General features: G+C 49.2%; 1 protein-coding gene across 1 annotated transcript in view; it reads left to right on the forward strand.

Annotated features, from left to right (window-relative positions):
• The window catches only part of LOC144751961 (uncharacterized), a 113,697-nt gene that overhangs the window by 95,148 nt on the left and 2,117 nt on the right, over positions 1 to 16,432 (forward strand). The window contains exon 8 of the mRNA XM_078639923.1: positions 13,450 to 13,601. Coding sequence (XP_078496049.1) covers positions 13,450 to 13,601 — 152 coding nt within the window. The remainder of the gene's footprint in view (positions 1 to 13,449; positions 13,602 to 16,432) is intronic.

Consider the following 16,432-nt stretch of genomic DNA (forward strand, 5'->3'; position numbering starts at 1 on the left):
TTTTTCGATGTCTGAAAACACTGGGCCCGATACTACCAGGGCCGGAAACACCAGGCGCAGTTTCACGTCTATACTTCTGGCAAACTGCTGTCGGCCATACCCTGAGCACTGGGAGAGGGTCAGTCAGCAGCTCCTCCCTTCCCCTGTATAGTGCCACCTGGCCTCCATGTTACAATATAATCAGTGCACAACCAGATGACTGGGCTCAGCCCAGAGGGAAAAACCAAAGGGCCCAGGATCGCTCGTGGTACTAAACGAGTGTGAGAATCATTCTTAGCAGAGGGCAAGTGCACACCTGCACAATGAGCCACGATCTGCCTATTGGTGATGTGGCTGGTGTTCCCTCCACGTGTGAGGGCACTGTTGTGTCCTGCTGGACACAGTCTAGTGTTTTGCAAGCCACTCCCTCGAGGGCTGGCCAATACACCCACCCCGCAGGCATCCAATGTTATTTCATGTTATGTTATGTTAAGTGAATTTGTATTGCGCTGAGCTACTCGACAGAGTGTCCCGACGCGTGCAAAGGTGAAGGAAAAGGGTACTAGAGGGTCATCAGAAAGAGGAACATTTTAAGCTTTTTCTTAAAAATCGCATGATCCTGAATGCTCCGTTACACCAAAGGTGAAGCATTCCAGGCCAGGCTAGCTTTCCTGACAAGTGAACAACTGCCCAGCCTTTGACGATTGAATCTGGGGGTCTGCAGCAAAAGTTGAGAAGAGGAGCGCAGCTCTCTGGCTGGGGTGTAAAAGACAAATCTCTGAAGATAGCTAGGGCCCCCTGCCATAAAGGGCCCTAGGGGCAATGGAAAGCATTTTTTATTGAATTTGAGCCTCCACAGGAAGCCAGTGCAGAGAGCGTAAACGCACACACACACTAAACCTTTTGGATAAGCCAAGCAGGAGTCTGGCAGCAGAATTTTGAACAACCTGCAATTTACTTAAAAGGTAACCGGAGATGCCCACATACACAGCATTAGCGTAGTCCAGGCAGGTTAGAATTAAAGCGCAATTCCTGTAAGAAGGGGAAAAAACTTTCTCAGGGCTTTCAAGGTGCCGAAACATGTCCCAACAACTTTCTTAACTTGTGTGGAGAAATTCAGATTCTCAGAGAACAAAATCCCTAGACTTTTAGCAATAGTATTCCCTGCCATAGGCAGGTAGGAAGCCAGGGGGCCACATCTTAGCTCTAAAATCGACTGGAAAGGACCCATACAAGAGAACCTCAGACTTCCCTTTGTTGCATTTCAGCTAAGCCTGGGCCAGCCAATGGAAAACGGAGACAAGACTGTGTTGCGCCGCCTGGACAAATTCATCGTCTCTTCCCCAAGAAAACAAAAGCTGGCGTCACCGGTCAGGTGACTCTAACAGGAAGGCCAGCACATACACTCACCCCGCAACCATCCAACACAGGTGTCACCGGTCAGGTGACCCTAGCAGGAGGGCCAGCATATACACCCACCCGGCACCCATCCAACACAGGCGTCACCGGTCAGGTGACCCTAGCAGGAGGGCTGGCCCATGCACCCACCCCACACCCATCCAACACAGCTGCCACCGGTCAGGTGACCCTAGCAGGAGGGCTGGCCCATGCACGCACCCCACACCCATCCAACACATGTGTCACCAGTCAGGTGACTCTCCTAGGAGGGCTGGCCTCCGCACCCACCCCACACCCATCCAACACAGGTGTCATAGGTCTGGTGACCCTCCAAGGAGTACTGTCCCTTACACTCTCTCCACACCCATCCAACACAGGTGCCACCGGTCAGGTGACCCTCCCAGGAGGGCTGGCCCCCACACCCACCCTACACCCATCCAACACAGGCGTCACCGATCAGGTGACTCTCCCAGGAGGGCTGGCCCATACACCCACCCCACACCCATCCAACACAGGTGTCACAGGTCAGGTGACCCTAGCAGGAGGGCTGGCCCATGTACCCACCCCACACCCATCCAACACAGGCGTCACTGGTCAGGTCACCCTCCCAGGAGGGCTGGCCCATACACCCACCCCGCACCCATCCAGCACAGGTGTCACCGGTCAGGTGACCCTAGCAGGAGGGCTGGCCTATGCACCCACCCCACACCCATCCAACACAGGTGTCACTGGTCAGGTGACCCTAGCAGGAGGGCTGGCCCATGCACCCACCCCGCACCCATCCAACACAGGTGTCACCGGTCAGGTGACCCTAGCAGGAGGGCTGGCCCATGCACCCACTCCACACTCATTCAACACAGGTGTCACCCGTCAGGTGACTTTCCCAGGAGGGCTGGCCCCCACACCCACCCCGCACCCATCCAACGCAGGTGTCATAGGTCAGGTGACCCTCCAAGGAGGGCTGGCCCCCACACCCACCCCACACCCATCCAACACAGATGTCACCGGTCAGGTGACCCTAGCTGGAGGGCTGGCCCATGCACCCAACCCACACCCATCCAACACAGGCGTCACCGGTCAGGTGACCCTCCCAGGAGGACTGGCCCATACACCCACCCCGCACCCATCCAACACAGGTGTCATAGGTGAGGTGACCCTCCAAGGAGAGCTGTCCCTTACACTCTCTCCACACCCATCCAACACAGGCATCCCCGGTCAGGTGACTCTCCCAGGAGGGCTGGCACCCACACCCACTCCACACACATCCAACACAGGCGTCACCGGTCAGGTGACCCTCCCAGGAGGACTGGCCCTTACACCCACCCTGCACCCATCCAACACAGGTGTCACCAGTCAGATGACCCTCCAAGGAGGGCTGGCCCTTACACCCACCCTGCACCCATCCAACACAGGTGTCACCAGTCAGGTGACTCTCCTAGGAGGGCCTCCCACACCCACCCCACACCCATCTAACACAGGTGTCATAGGTCAGGTGACCCTCCAAGGAGGGCTGTCCCTTACACTCTCTCCACACCCATCCAACACAGGGGTCACTGGTCAGGTGACCCTAGCAGGAGGGCTGGCCCCCACACCCACCCCGCACCCATCCAACACAGGCGTCACCGGTCAGGTGACCCTAGCAGGAGGGCTGGCACCCACACCCAAACCGCACCCATCCAACACAGACGTCACCGGTCAGGTGACCCTGCTGATAAAAGAGCCTGAGTGCACATGCTTGAGGCCAATCCCAGTAACCATATACTTTTTCATCTGTGTTGTCATTCCTTATCATGTGGGCCTATGGCCCACGATCCAACATTTGCGACGAGGTGGATCGACCCCACCACCAGTCACCCACTATCACCCGGAGCAATGAGTGACTTTTTCTTTGTTGGGAGAGGAAACAGAGACAACCCCTCTGCCTACCACACTTCCCTGTAACAATTGCCCCACCAATGGTTTCCAGGAAGTAGTCGGGCCAGGCAACAGAAGTTTCAACAGGTCACAGAATGTCAAGACTGTATTCAAGGGATCAAAAAACATCTTCATCAGGCGTTCACAATGGACTCCACTTACGCTTCTGATGCACCTATGCTTGAACTATAAGACACTAATTGCCTCACAGCAAGAGTACGATGGACCGACGAACATTACATAGGTGGACTGTCACTCAACTGACACACAGCTGAAAGGTACGGACTTCATCAGCACTGTGTTCATGTCCAGATATACCTGGTTAAATTATGGATATGTGCCAAGATGTCCGGGTGCTCCCAGCTGCACCTGCCCACCGCTGTCCTGCGAACTGCATCTCAGAACTGTGAGACTTCAGGTATTTTTAGTTGTCTGCTCATTCCTTCCCAAAGGTTGGACTGTTGTTATTGTTTTTTGTTTTTAATATAGTTTGGGACAAATGTTGTGTCCTGCTGGACACAGTCTAGTGTTTTGCCAGCTACTCCCTCGAGGGCTGGCCCATACACCCACCCCGCACCCATCCAACACAGGTAGTGCATGTGCTCGAGGCCAGTCCCAGTAACCATATACTTTGTGTCTGTGTCGTTATTCCTTATCAAGTGGGCCTAGGGCCCACAATGCAACAGGTATCTACTTCTGTTCAGAGCATGCAGAAAGCCAACATGGTTCCTGCCACTTAAGCAACCATGCACACGTAGGAGTCACATCGCCATGTGGAGCAATGTCCTGCCAGCAGCCGGTGTCTCTGTTGCCAGGCCCTCTTTGACCCTGTGTTGCCTTTTGGTATTCCTGCCAGCACTCATCGGAGTGGAGAAAAGCGGAGCTTCATGCTGCATTTCACAGCAAATACGTGTGCCTGCCCTGCTCCCTAGTGGTGAATTTTGGTACCGCCGTACTGCAGGCTGGGCCTTGTCGACTCACGTGACTATGTGCAGCTGGTGCGTGCGACCCCTAAAGCTGTAAAAATCAAAGAATCAATCAGGATTTGTAGAGCGCAGCTGCTTCATGAGGCATAATCGGATGATACTACTAGTTCTCCTGTTGGCTGAACATCCAAGTATTGAGGTCCTTCCTGAACTGCTGGAGTGATGGCGAAGCTCTGAGGTGCAGGGGGGAGGGGAGATCATTCCAGGTCTTGGCAGCCAAATGGGAAAACGAAAGGCCCCCTCTTTTGGCCCAGTGGATGCGATGGGTGGCAGCTAGGGTGAAAGATCAGAATTTAAGTTTTCTTGTGGGCTGGTGAAATATTACCCATTGGTTGAGATAAGCAAGTCCTTTTTGTGTATTGCCTTGTATGCATGGGTGAGAAGCTTGTACTGGCATCTCTTCACAACTGGTGACCAGTAAAGTTTACCGAGGTGAGGGATTATGTGCGTCTATCTGGGGAGGTAGAGGACGAGCCTGGCTGCTGTTTTCTGGATTGTTTGGAGTTTCCTTTTGAGTTGGGAGGTTAGCCCTGACCAAACATGACTGCCCCTGGGAGTGGAATAGCACAGCAGCAGAGGCATTTAAAGAGGTGAAGGGTGCACTCATACACATTGCTACAATGGCATACTTCTGCCCATAGTGCCAAACTGAACTGGTATTCAGTGCAAGGCTGGTGGGTCTCGGAGCACTCTTGCACCAACAAAAACATGAAGCATTGTGGGTTTCCATTGCTTGTGCTCGCTGGGTGCTCACTGACTTAGAAACCCGCTATGCTCAAATAGAGCACGAAGCCAAGGCCATCAGGAGGGCATGCAGGCCTTTTCCACCTCTATCTCTGTGGTCTGAAGTTCGTCGTGGTTACTGACCACAAACCAATGGTTTCCCTGTTTGCTGGCATTGCCAGAAAATGGCCTCCAAGGATCAAACAATTGTCAGTCCAACTCCCATGCAGGTTGCTCCCCACGCTGCTGCAGGACTCTGCCTGCATTGTTTTTGCCTAATCTTGTATTTTTCCCCTTTGCCTAACTTGCTTTCTTGCCCAGGCTTGTTTTTATTCCCCTGTGCCTGTACTTGCTTTCTTGCCCAGACTTGTTTTTATTCCCCTGTGCCTAACTTGCTTTCTTGCCCAGACTTGTTTTTATTCCTCTGTGCCTGTACTTGTTATCTTGCCTAAACTTGTTTTTCCTTCCTGTGCCCAGTTCACACCGCGGCCCCCGCCCGTTTTTCCCGCTGCTGCGTCCCTGCAGCCCCGCCCCCCTGCAATCCCATTTGCCACCCCGCTCCCACCTCACAGCTGCTCCTCCCTCCCACATCCCCTCATATGGAGGCCGCACATAGGGGCGCCTAAGGCAAGCCTCTTTGCGCCCCTCTGTGCCTGGACCACACCAGCACCGGGACCCCTGCACCCCATGAACGCCACAACACCCGGCAACGCTACGATGCCAGAACCCTCCACGCACTCAACACCAGACGATCACACACCTGCTCCCTGGCCGCCCGAAGCGCACCCACGGAGCGTTCACCTGCCAGAACAGCAGCTTCACAAGAATCCGCCCCATCATGCTGCCGACCAGGAAATAACTCAACCGCCTCAGATGCATCCTTCTCAACACCCTCTTCGCCCGCAAACACGCTGTTGAACTCTGGGACCTACTCGATTCAACCTCCTCAGACGTCGCCTTCCTGACGGAGACCTGGCGGAACCCCGCCTCAGCACCGGACATAGCCATAGCCATCCCGGAAGGCTACAAGATCACCCGCAGGGACCACACAATGGAGCAGGAGGAGGAATCACCATCGTCCACAGGAACACTCTCAGAGTCTCGACCAACACCGACGACAGCTTCAGCGCGGCGGAACACCTGCACTTCCAGATCCACACTGACCCCAACACCACCCTCAGAGGAACCCTCATCTACAGACCTCCCAGACTCCATCGCCGACTTCGTCAGCACACATCCCTCGTCGCCACGGACTACATCCTTCTCGGGTAGCTGAACTTTCACCTCGAGAACAACAATGACATCAACTCTACCACCCTGATCGATAAGCTAGCCAACCTCGGACTCAGACAACTCGTCACAACACCCACCCACTCCACCGGTCACACACTTGACCCCATCTTCTGTGCAAGCCCCCACGTCTCCTTCAACCACACCACCGAACTCCACTGGACCGACCATCGCTGCATCCACTTCACCTTCAAGAAACCCACCATGCACCACTGCACCCAACAGATGCCTCGCCGCTGCTGGAGCAAACTCACCGAAGACCAGCTCACCACCACCCACCCCGAGAGACCACCCGCCGACCCCACCGTCCCCAACACCACCGCCCGCAACCTCAGACAGTGGATCAATGACTGCGCCAACACCCTCGCCCGATCAAGAAACCCTCCAACAGGCACACCAACAAGAAAGCCAGCTGGTTCACTGAAGACCTTTGGGCCTCCAAGCAAACCTGCCAAAAGCTGGAGAAGATCTGGCTCTGTGAACGAACACTGGAGGTTGTATGACGGTCCAACGCGAATTAGTACAACGCGTGGCATTCCATTGCAGTCGTTACAATGACTGTGATGTTACCACGCTATGCCATTACAACACAAGTCTTTACATCGACTTGGGCTGGATGGCGTGCTAACATTAGAAAAGTGTAACTTACTATTCCAACTCCAGGACACTTAACAGTAGGTAAGGTGTTGGAATAGTAAACTACACTATTTGTAATGTTAGCACGCCATCTAGCGCAAGTCAATGTAAAGACTTGCGCTGTAATAGCATAGCATGGTTACATCGCTGTTGTTGTAACGACCGCGATGTAACAGCATTGCGGTGTACTGACCACTTTGTTAAGGATGTTTCCCTCACCGGACAGCCACGCAGCCCACAAGAATGCTACCCGCAGACACCATCACCTCATCAGATCCGCCAAAAGGGCCACCTTCAAAGACCGCCTAGACAACAACGCGCTCAACAGCAAAGAGCTATTCAACATCGTGAAGGAACTCTCCAACCCCAGCTCCAACACCAACAACGTCCCACCCTCGCAAGACCTGTGCGATTCGCTGGCCACCTTCTTCCACCAAAAGATCGCAGACATCCATGACAGGTTCAACGCCACGACTGCCCTAACAACCATTGAGACCTTCGCCCCCACGACCACCACCCGCACCGACGGCCTGCTCTCCTGGACCAACATCAACGACCACAACACCATTAAGATCATGAACTCCATCCACTCCGGATCTCCGTCAGACCCATGCCCACACCACATCTTCAACAAAGCCAGCACATCCATTGCACCCCATCTCCGGAAAGTCATCAACACCTCCTTCGAGACAGCAACCTTCCCGGAGAGCTGGAAGCACGCCCAGATCAACGCCTTACTCAAGAAACCCAAGGCTGACCCCAGGGACCTCAAGAACTTCCGGCCAATCTCCCTGCTCCGGTTCCCGGCAAAGGTCATCAAGAAGACCGTCAATGAACAACTGACCCGCTACCTAGAGGAGAACAACATTCTGGACCCTTACCAGTCCGGGTTCTGCAGCAACCACAGCACCGAGACTGCGATCATCGCCTCCACCGATGACATCAAGTCCCTGCTGGACAACAGAGAAACGGCAGCCCTCATCCTCCTGGACCTGTCAGCCGCCTTCGACAGGTCTGCCATCACACACTACAAACACGCCTCCACAATGCCGGGATCCAAGAGAAAGTCCTGGACTGGACCACCTCCTTCCTCTCCGGCAGAACACAGAGCGTCCACCTTCCCCCCATCCGCTCCGAAGCCACCGAGATCATCTGTGGCATACTCCAGGGCTCATCCCTCAGCCCAATTCAGTTTAACATCTACATGGCACCGCTCACCCACATCACCGGTCTGCATGACCTGAACATCATCTCCCACACAGAAAACACCCAGCGGATCCTCTCCCTCACCAAGGACCCCCACACCGCCGAAACCAACCTTCACGAAGGAATGAAGGCCGTCGCTGAATGGATGAGGAACAGCCGACTGAAGCTGAACTCGGACAAGACGGAGGTCCTCATCCTCGGATCCACCCCTTCGGCCTGGGACGACTCCTGGTGGCCAACCGCACTGGGAACAGCTCCAACACCCACCGACCACGCACACAACCTAGGGGTCATCCTTGACTCAACCCTTTCCATGACTAAACAGGTCAACGCCATCTCCTCCTCCTGCTTCAACACCCTCCTCATGCTCCGCAGGATCTACAAGTGGATACCCGCTGATACAAGAAGAACGGTCACCCAGGCCCTCGTCAGCAGCAGGTTGTACTACGGAAACGCCCTCTATGCAGGAGCCTCAGCCATACACCTGAGACGGGTCCAACGCATCCAGAGCACCTCTGCATGGCTGATCCTCGACATCCCTCACCGCAGCCACATCACACTCCACCTGATAGACCTGCACTGGCTCCCGGTCAACAAGAGGATAACCTTCAAGCCCCTCACCCACGTACACAAGGCACTCCACAACACCGGACCAATGTACCTCAACAGACGACTCAGCTTCTACACCCCCACCCGACCTCGCCCTCACCACAGTCTCCCGCTTCCGAAGAGCGACCTCCAGCGGCATACCGTTCTCCCACCTCGCCGCCAAGACCTGGAACACCCTCCCCACCCACCTACGGCAGACCCAAGACCTACTGACCTTCAGAAAACTCCTCAAGACCTGGCTTTTCGAGCCGTAGCAGTATTCCCCACCCCAGCGCTTTGAGACCCTCACGGGTGAGAAGTGCGCTTTACAAATGATATGATTGATTGATTTATTGAACAGAATTCCTTTGAAGCGGTGTACTGGCCCGGGATGAATAATCCAGCCTATTACCGCTCATGTCATCGCCTTAGGCCTGAAACAATGTGACACATGGAAGAGGATGAAGGCACAGAAGGATTTGTACGAATGATCATTGAAGATGCCTGCCTAAAAGCACTATTCCTAGCTGAAATCCAGGAAGTGGCAGTTGACAAGTGCACATCGAAAGCCAAAGAAGCACAGCAGTGACAATAATGCTCAACCTCTAAAATAGAGCTTGAGCCCTCAGTTCTGAGAAACAGGCAAGCATGAGCTTGATGTGGCGAGTTTCTGATGAACTCGGTGTGAGGCCCTGAAGTCTATGGGCTTTAGTTGTTCGTGTAGCCCAGCAAGGGTACCAGGGCATCGCCAAAACCGAAGCCCATCTTTGCGAGAAGGTGTGGTTCCTGGGGACGGACAAGCTAGTCAAGGAGAAAGTGAAAGACTGTCACTCATGTACCATTATGAGTGGAGACCGACCAATGGCACCCGTCATCACGGAGGAAGCAAGTCTCCAACCTGGTCATCCATCAGTATGTATTCCGATGTTTTCTGGATGGACAATTGTTGTAGGTTATCTTAGCATATGGTGCACACTTATATAATTGAAGCACCTTGCATTAATCCAGGCAACCCTTATGGTGATTTTAGTGGTATTTGTTTACCTTTGAAAGCCTAGGCAAGAAACAATTCCCTTGACCCAAATGAAATCAAAATACAATAGTCAAACCAACACCAAAAAATCAATTCTTTCATTCAATATGTAAGTACTATATTGTTATTGCATTTATTCAATGATTAAAAAAAAATCACTCCATTATATAAACAGTTAAAAACACATCATATTACACAATTTATAAAAACACGATTTTCCTTCCCACAAATATTCCTATTATGACACAAAAAGATGTACAATAATTGACTTCTAATTATGACCAGCATAAAAAGAAGAGACGAAACAACAGTATGACGTGACCCCTTGTCAAATACTAGTACACATTCAAACTGGATTCTAAAAAACCTCCTAATCAATGTTTCGATCCCATCAACATTTGACTAGATTTGGTTAATCCTTAAATTGTGTTCACCCCAGCGTCGACGCGCTTCGATGTTATCTCACTTGGTAAATGCCATCTTTATCAGGACAAAAAACTTTTTGTCTCCTGTTCTAATAGTCCACAGAATTATTTTAATCCTGTATAGGAAAAACACATATAATCAGAACATCCCAGAATCCGATAGCATCAGGTTTTGATCAAGGAGGCCTGGAGCTTGGTAGATTAGGATGAACAAGAGGCAAAGGGCAAGATCTGGTAAAAAGAGTGGCCCAGAGATAGGGAGCAAAATCTAGAGGAGTACAGATTCAAATAGGAGCCAGATAAAGGGTAGGATGGAGAAGGTCACATAGACATGGAGTGGAGCAGAAGAGGTGTATAGATGGAGGACGACAACAGATCGTAGAGCAGCGGGTTGAAAGATACGTACAGAAAAGGATATATACAGAGGAGAATGAGGAAGGTGACTTGTTTTGAAGGCACTATGCATTAAATGTAGAGATCTAGAAAGGTAACTGGAGGCTCAACTAGATGGTGTCTCCAGTAACCACTGCAGGAATACAATAGCAAGAGCAAACTATACAGTGCGTCCTGCCATGCTCTGCTTAATGACCTCACATATTAGATCATTGTTCACGTGTTAAAAGACAGCATCAGTGACATCACTCATGGCATCTCAAATGACATCTTTGTTGACATCACTGATGACACCATCCAACCTATTGATCCTCAAATTACTCTATTAACTGCTAGGTTATTTTAAAATAGTAGATTCTAAAGGCCCATACACATATACAGCTGGGAGTAACTTTATGTACAAGAGCACATGTACGAAATAGACACAATGTAGCACTGGAAATATGTTTGATGGTAAAAGTTGATATGGTGCACACTTTAGCTACCCGAGAGGTTTTAGGTGCCAGCAGTACTTCATGTAAACAAGGCAGAGGCTGAGAACAGCCTGTGTGAGTGACAGACGTATGTTTCAAATAGGTTGTGGGTTAATTCAAAGGCATGTTGACAAATCATGTGTAATAAAATGCACTTCTCCTTACAATACATTATTCACCTGTGAATTTCTGTGCACATACAAACATTAAAGAGTGCTCAGGAAGTGTTATCAACAATTTCCATATAAACTGAAGTTTTATAAAGTGCAGATATTTACTTGCATAAGTTCAGTGATAATTCTGAGACATTATACATTGTTGTAAAATGAGATATCTATGGCTGACTCACTTACTGACGGTTCAAGTCACAATATATTTGTAAGCCTTGCTAAAATAGTGCACATCCTTCAGTTCATTTCAGGAATATGTGTAAAGGATTTTTACATACTACAGAAGGTTGTCCATAGGGCCTGAATGTGCTTGCCCTTATCATTGGCTAACATATAAAAGTAAAGCGCTCTCTTAAAATTATAGTAGCTGAGGTATTTAACAGACACATCTTATTAAGGTAAAATCAATTACCAAATACTGTTTTTATTGTATTAAAAGTTTATGAGTTCATTAATGTCTATAAATCCTAAACTAAAATCTTGTTGCCTTACTTAAATATGATGTCACTTAAAACTTTGTTTTGTTTCAGTAATTTTCAGGTTTTTTAAATAATATCACCCAATGCCCCTACTGAGCAGAGCTTTGGGCTGTGTGCAGCAGTGGTTTGGGCACAGGGCCAGACCTCTGGCTGACCAATCACCCCGCGGGTACCCAACCTGCTGCACGGCGGATGGTTGGCTGAAGGGCCTGGCCCTGTACTCAACCACCTGTAGTAGGCCAACTTCCTGTGGGTGACCGACCACCAGGTTTTTGTCAACTTTCTGTGGAGATTTGGGCCCAGGGCCTGGCCTGGGGTCATGTGCTGCAACAAGCCCTTCCACAGGCAGCCAGCCCTATTCAAACCCACACCCCACATGTTTTACATGTATTATTTCTCTGTACTGTTTGTACTTCTACGGTAATGCTGCACAAGCTTCACATACATGGTACACTAGGACCATGCATCCTTCATGTATTGAAGCTTGAGAGGTTCTGCAGTTAAATGGGGATGCTGCCTGTGTAGACCCATGGGACCTCAAAGGAGGTGCAGCAGCTCTCACAGAAGTCCCATTGTACCTTACAGAAGGGCTGCACAGGGTGCAGTGGGGGTACCACAGTGTTTAATAAATCTGCATCACACTACAGTGCAGTGGGACCAAAAGTCCAGATATTCTTATTTCTTTAACCCTTCAAGAGCACCCTGTGCGCCTTTTTAACGGCACATTTCTCAAAAGCAGCTTAACAGAAATACACAGAATGACAAATAAGCATGCTTTTCTGAGTGAAGTACAACTTTCTTCCAAGTTTGGTGTTATTTCATTCAGCTGTATTTTTTTTAACACTTTCTAAACTTTTCATTTGGTAATTCACATGGGAAAACAAGGTTTTCAGACCCCTCTTTTTTTGTTGGCCCCTGCTTGACAGATCCCCCCAAAACATTCCAGGAAGAAGACGATGAACATTTAAAAAAAAGGTTTTGTGATGTTTCATCAAACACGTCAAAGTATCAGCGAAACAAAAATGATCTGACTATAAAACTCTGACCTAACTTTGTCTTCACAGTAGTGACTCCCTCTGTGTAATATAGCTATATATGCCAACATGAGGCACAAGGCCTGTGATGCTGACTTACATTAATTCCTGCAAGTAACAAGGACTGATTTGCTGACTAACATTCTGTTCTAAATGTCACAAAATCTGCTTTGCAGACGTACAATAAAATCAAAGAATGTCACAACACCTTCATTAATGCCATTTATTAATGCCTACAAGTCATTCATTGAATGTTGATATAAATTATTAATGTCTATGAGTCACACCTGCACTGTTGACAGATATGAATGCACATTAACCAGATTTGATTGTTGACAAATGTTAATACCTACAAGTAAGGCCTGCCTTGCTAACATATGTTAATGTATATCACTAATACTTGTATTGCTGACCTATATTAATGCCTACATATCACACCTGCATTGCTGACATATATTGATGCCTAAAAGCCACGCCTGGATTGCTGATGTATAAGTCATACCTGCATTGTTGATATAAATTAAAGTCCATCAGTTACATTTACCCTGCAGCCATTGTGGCATACATATCCCAGCATGATCTGCAATATATACAATATATTAAGTCCTACAAACCACAACACTGCATTCCTTCCAGATTCCATACATCTGCATCAGTGACAGATAGGAATGCCTCCATGACCCACAGTGCATGCTTTGCTGACATTGATCTCTGAATTCCAGAGGCTGGAAATACCTGAAAGGAGTTGACGTCGTGTGCAGAGATGGGTCCACGGTGTACGCCCCTTTCACTGGCACTATAAGCGACCACGGCATGTGCTATGGTGACGACGGGGACAGCCCTGGGAGTGAAGGATTCACCTTCATCGGCTCAGGTAAGTGAGTCCAAGAGAAGGGTCTTGCTCTGCAGCGCACAGTGTAGAGGTGGATGGCTTGAAGTAGGTGCACGGTTATCAGTTGATGAATGTTGGTGAGGTGAGCCTCTTGGGGTATTCTTGCTAGTATCAATCAATCGTTCAATCAGGTTTCTAGTATAGTGCGAGTACTCATCCGTTAGGGTCACAAGGCATGGGGGATCTGCGGTTCAGTCGAAGAGCCAGGTCTTGAGGTTCTTCCTGACTTGAGGCAGCGACGGTGATTGACGAAAGAAACAATACCGGACCATTACCAATACCTTGGCAAAAAAGGACACCCATTGCTCTGCTTAGTTGCAAGCAGAAGCTGTTGTGTTTAGAATGCAGTTTGCTTTCTTTTTTCCACTTGTATTCCTTTTGGATCTTGCATATGTTGTTGAGTTTGTGAGTGTGTTTGTGCTTGTGTTGGAGGGTGAATGGAAGGATGAGTCAGGGAATTGATGAATGCATGCATGAGTAAATGTACGACAACTTACTGAGGGTCTGATCTACATCTTGGCGGACGGGTTACTCCTTTACAGTGGTGACGGTTATCTCGTCCGTCGAAATATGAATCCCACAGGATATAATGAGATTTATATTTCGGTGGACGGGATATCTGTCACCGATGTGAAGGAGTAACCCATCCACCAAGATTTAAATCAGCCATTACCTATAATGGGGCGACCCAGTGTCCCTCAGAACCTGTGTATATACGACAAATGCTACAATTTGTTCTGTCGGGTCAAACAATTGGATAGTAACAACGATGTTAATCACGAGTAATCACTTAAAACGTATACGTTTACCAGATAACTCAAGACACATCAAAAAAGAGTACATAGTTAATATGTTATTACTTATATATCCATGAAATGTCTTATTGAATATAAAACTGTTGTACCATTGAATCACAGGACTAAATCTCAAAAAGGACAACAACAATCTTAGTGTGGTGGTGTTACATACATATTTACAACAAATAACTAATAAAAGAGTTGAGACAGAAAACAGAAAATGTTTGGACAGACCATCCGAATATTACATGTATAGTTCAATTAGCACCCCATATTATCTTTAACAATGATTTCCTGGGAAAGATCTGTTCACTGCGCTCTATTTAACACAGAAGAGCCTTGAGCAGGAGTTTGTTTTTGCTTCTGCAACATCCTGAAAATGTCGGATTCTGCAGTAGGTATTTTGGAATGACTAGAAGGGGGAGTCTAGTATGCCTGCCGTGCTGTTTTTAGCAAGCCGGACTTCCATAGGCATCTGATGAGGCAAGATTCAGCCTGATGCTGGTTGGAAAATGGGCAGCTGCGGGAAGCACTACTTTGAGTGGGGTCAGATGCTTCATAGGGACATCAGAATGGAGAGCACCCGAGAGACCCAGCTGAGCAGGCTTTTCCCTGGGTGTCGTCAGCACCACCACGCTCAACAACCTAGACTACTCTACTGGCCGTCTTATGGCTGGTGTCAGAATGAGCAACTCTTGAGGGAGTTGAATTTGAGAAGCCTTTGTTCCATCAGTTCGATTGTATGATGGAACTGCACATGCCATTACCGCGCAAGCCTTTAAAATTCGGCGGTTACAACGCTGGTACTGTTTTCATACAACAAATATTCCTTTACTTCGCATGCCTTTACGACAAATTTCACTGTAAAGGTATGAATGGTAAAGGCAAATGTGTGGAAAAGGTTACAACTTGTCGATTACAGCACGGGTACCTTTACCATGCGTTATGTTTCAACCCAAAGACCCCAATTTCACACACTCTTCCCAACTTCCAATCCATATCCTCAAACCCTTACCCAGCCCTGCGCCCTAAAACCAGCACCTGCCACGGCCCCTCCCACACCCTGAATCCTAAAAACGCCCCACACCCAGTCTTGAACTCCAAGAGCGGCGTGCACTGCGGCCCCTCTCCAGCGTCCAGATCCAAAGCCGCTTCCTTACTCCTAAGCCATATACACAGCTTCTTCCCTCTCTCCCAGCCCTGAAAACCATCCCACCCCCAGCCCTGAGCCCTAAAATCCAGCCCTGAAAACAACCCAGACCCAACTTTAAGCCATAAAACGCACACATCCAGCTCCCCAAACACAATCCCAGACCTGGACAGCCTCTACAAATCTACTGACCTAAAACACCATTATATGTGCCCATCCGCCATCACCGCAGTTGACCCCATGCTAGCCGACAGCAGAAAAAATGTGTTCTGAAAATATGGCCAAATTCCGCCATATCCTCCACCCAAACCAAAACAGGAACAACCCCAAATCTTCTTTTACCATAACATCCAAAATGGTCCCATTGGATAACATTGAAAACTGGCACTACCTCACCAAGCTGCGTCCCGATCCCATCCCTGGGACGTCTTTCACTTGAAACACCTCCCACCCCCGCCTATTCGCTTCAAAGGCGGTTCTGATGTGAAGGTATTTTATTTACATCCCAATGCCCGAGTCTGGAGCGCTGATGTGCAGACTTGAATGATGGTTCTGATTACATTCATCACCCACATGCCTTTAACATTCACACCTTTACAACGAAATTCATAGTAAGGCATGCATGCGTGGTGAGGCATACTCATGGCAGCGGTAGTCACGTTGTAAGTGCTGCATTGTAAATGTAGTGCATGGTAATGGCCATGTTGTAAGGGCTGCATCGTAAATGTAGTGCATGGTAATGGCCATGTTGTAAGGGCTGCATCGTAAATGTAGTGCATGGTAATGGCCATGTTGTAAGGGCTGCATCGTAAATGTAGTGCATGGTAATGGCCATGTTGTAAGTGCTGCATCGTAAATGTAGTGCA

The sequence above is a fragment of the Lissotriton helveticus genome, chromosome 4_2 (genome assembly GCF_964261635.1).
Source record: "Lissotriton helveticus chromosome 4_2, aLisHel1.1, whole genome shotgun sequence".
Classification (NCBI taxonomy): Eukaryota; Metazoa; Chordata; class Amphibia; order Caudata; family Salamandridae; genus Lissotriton; species Lissotriton helveticus.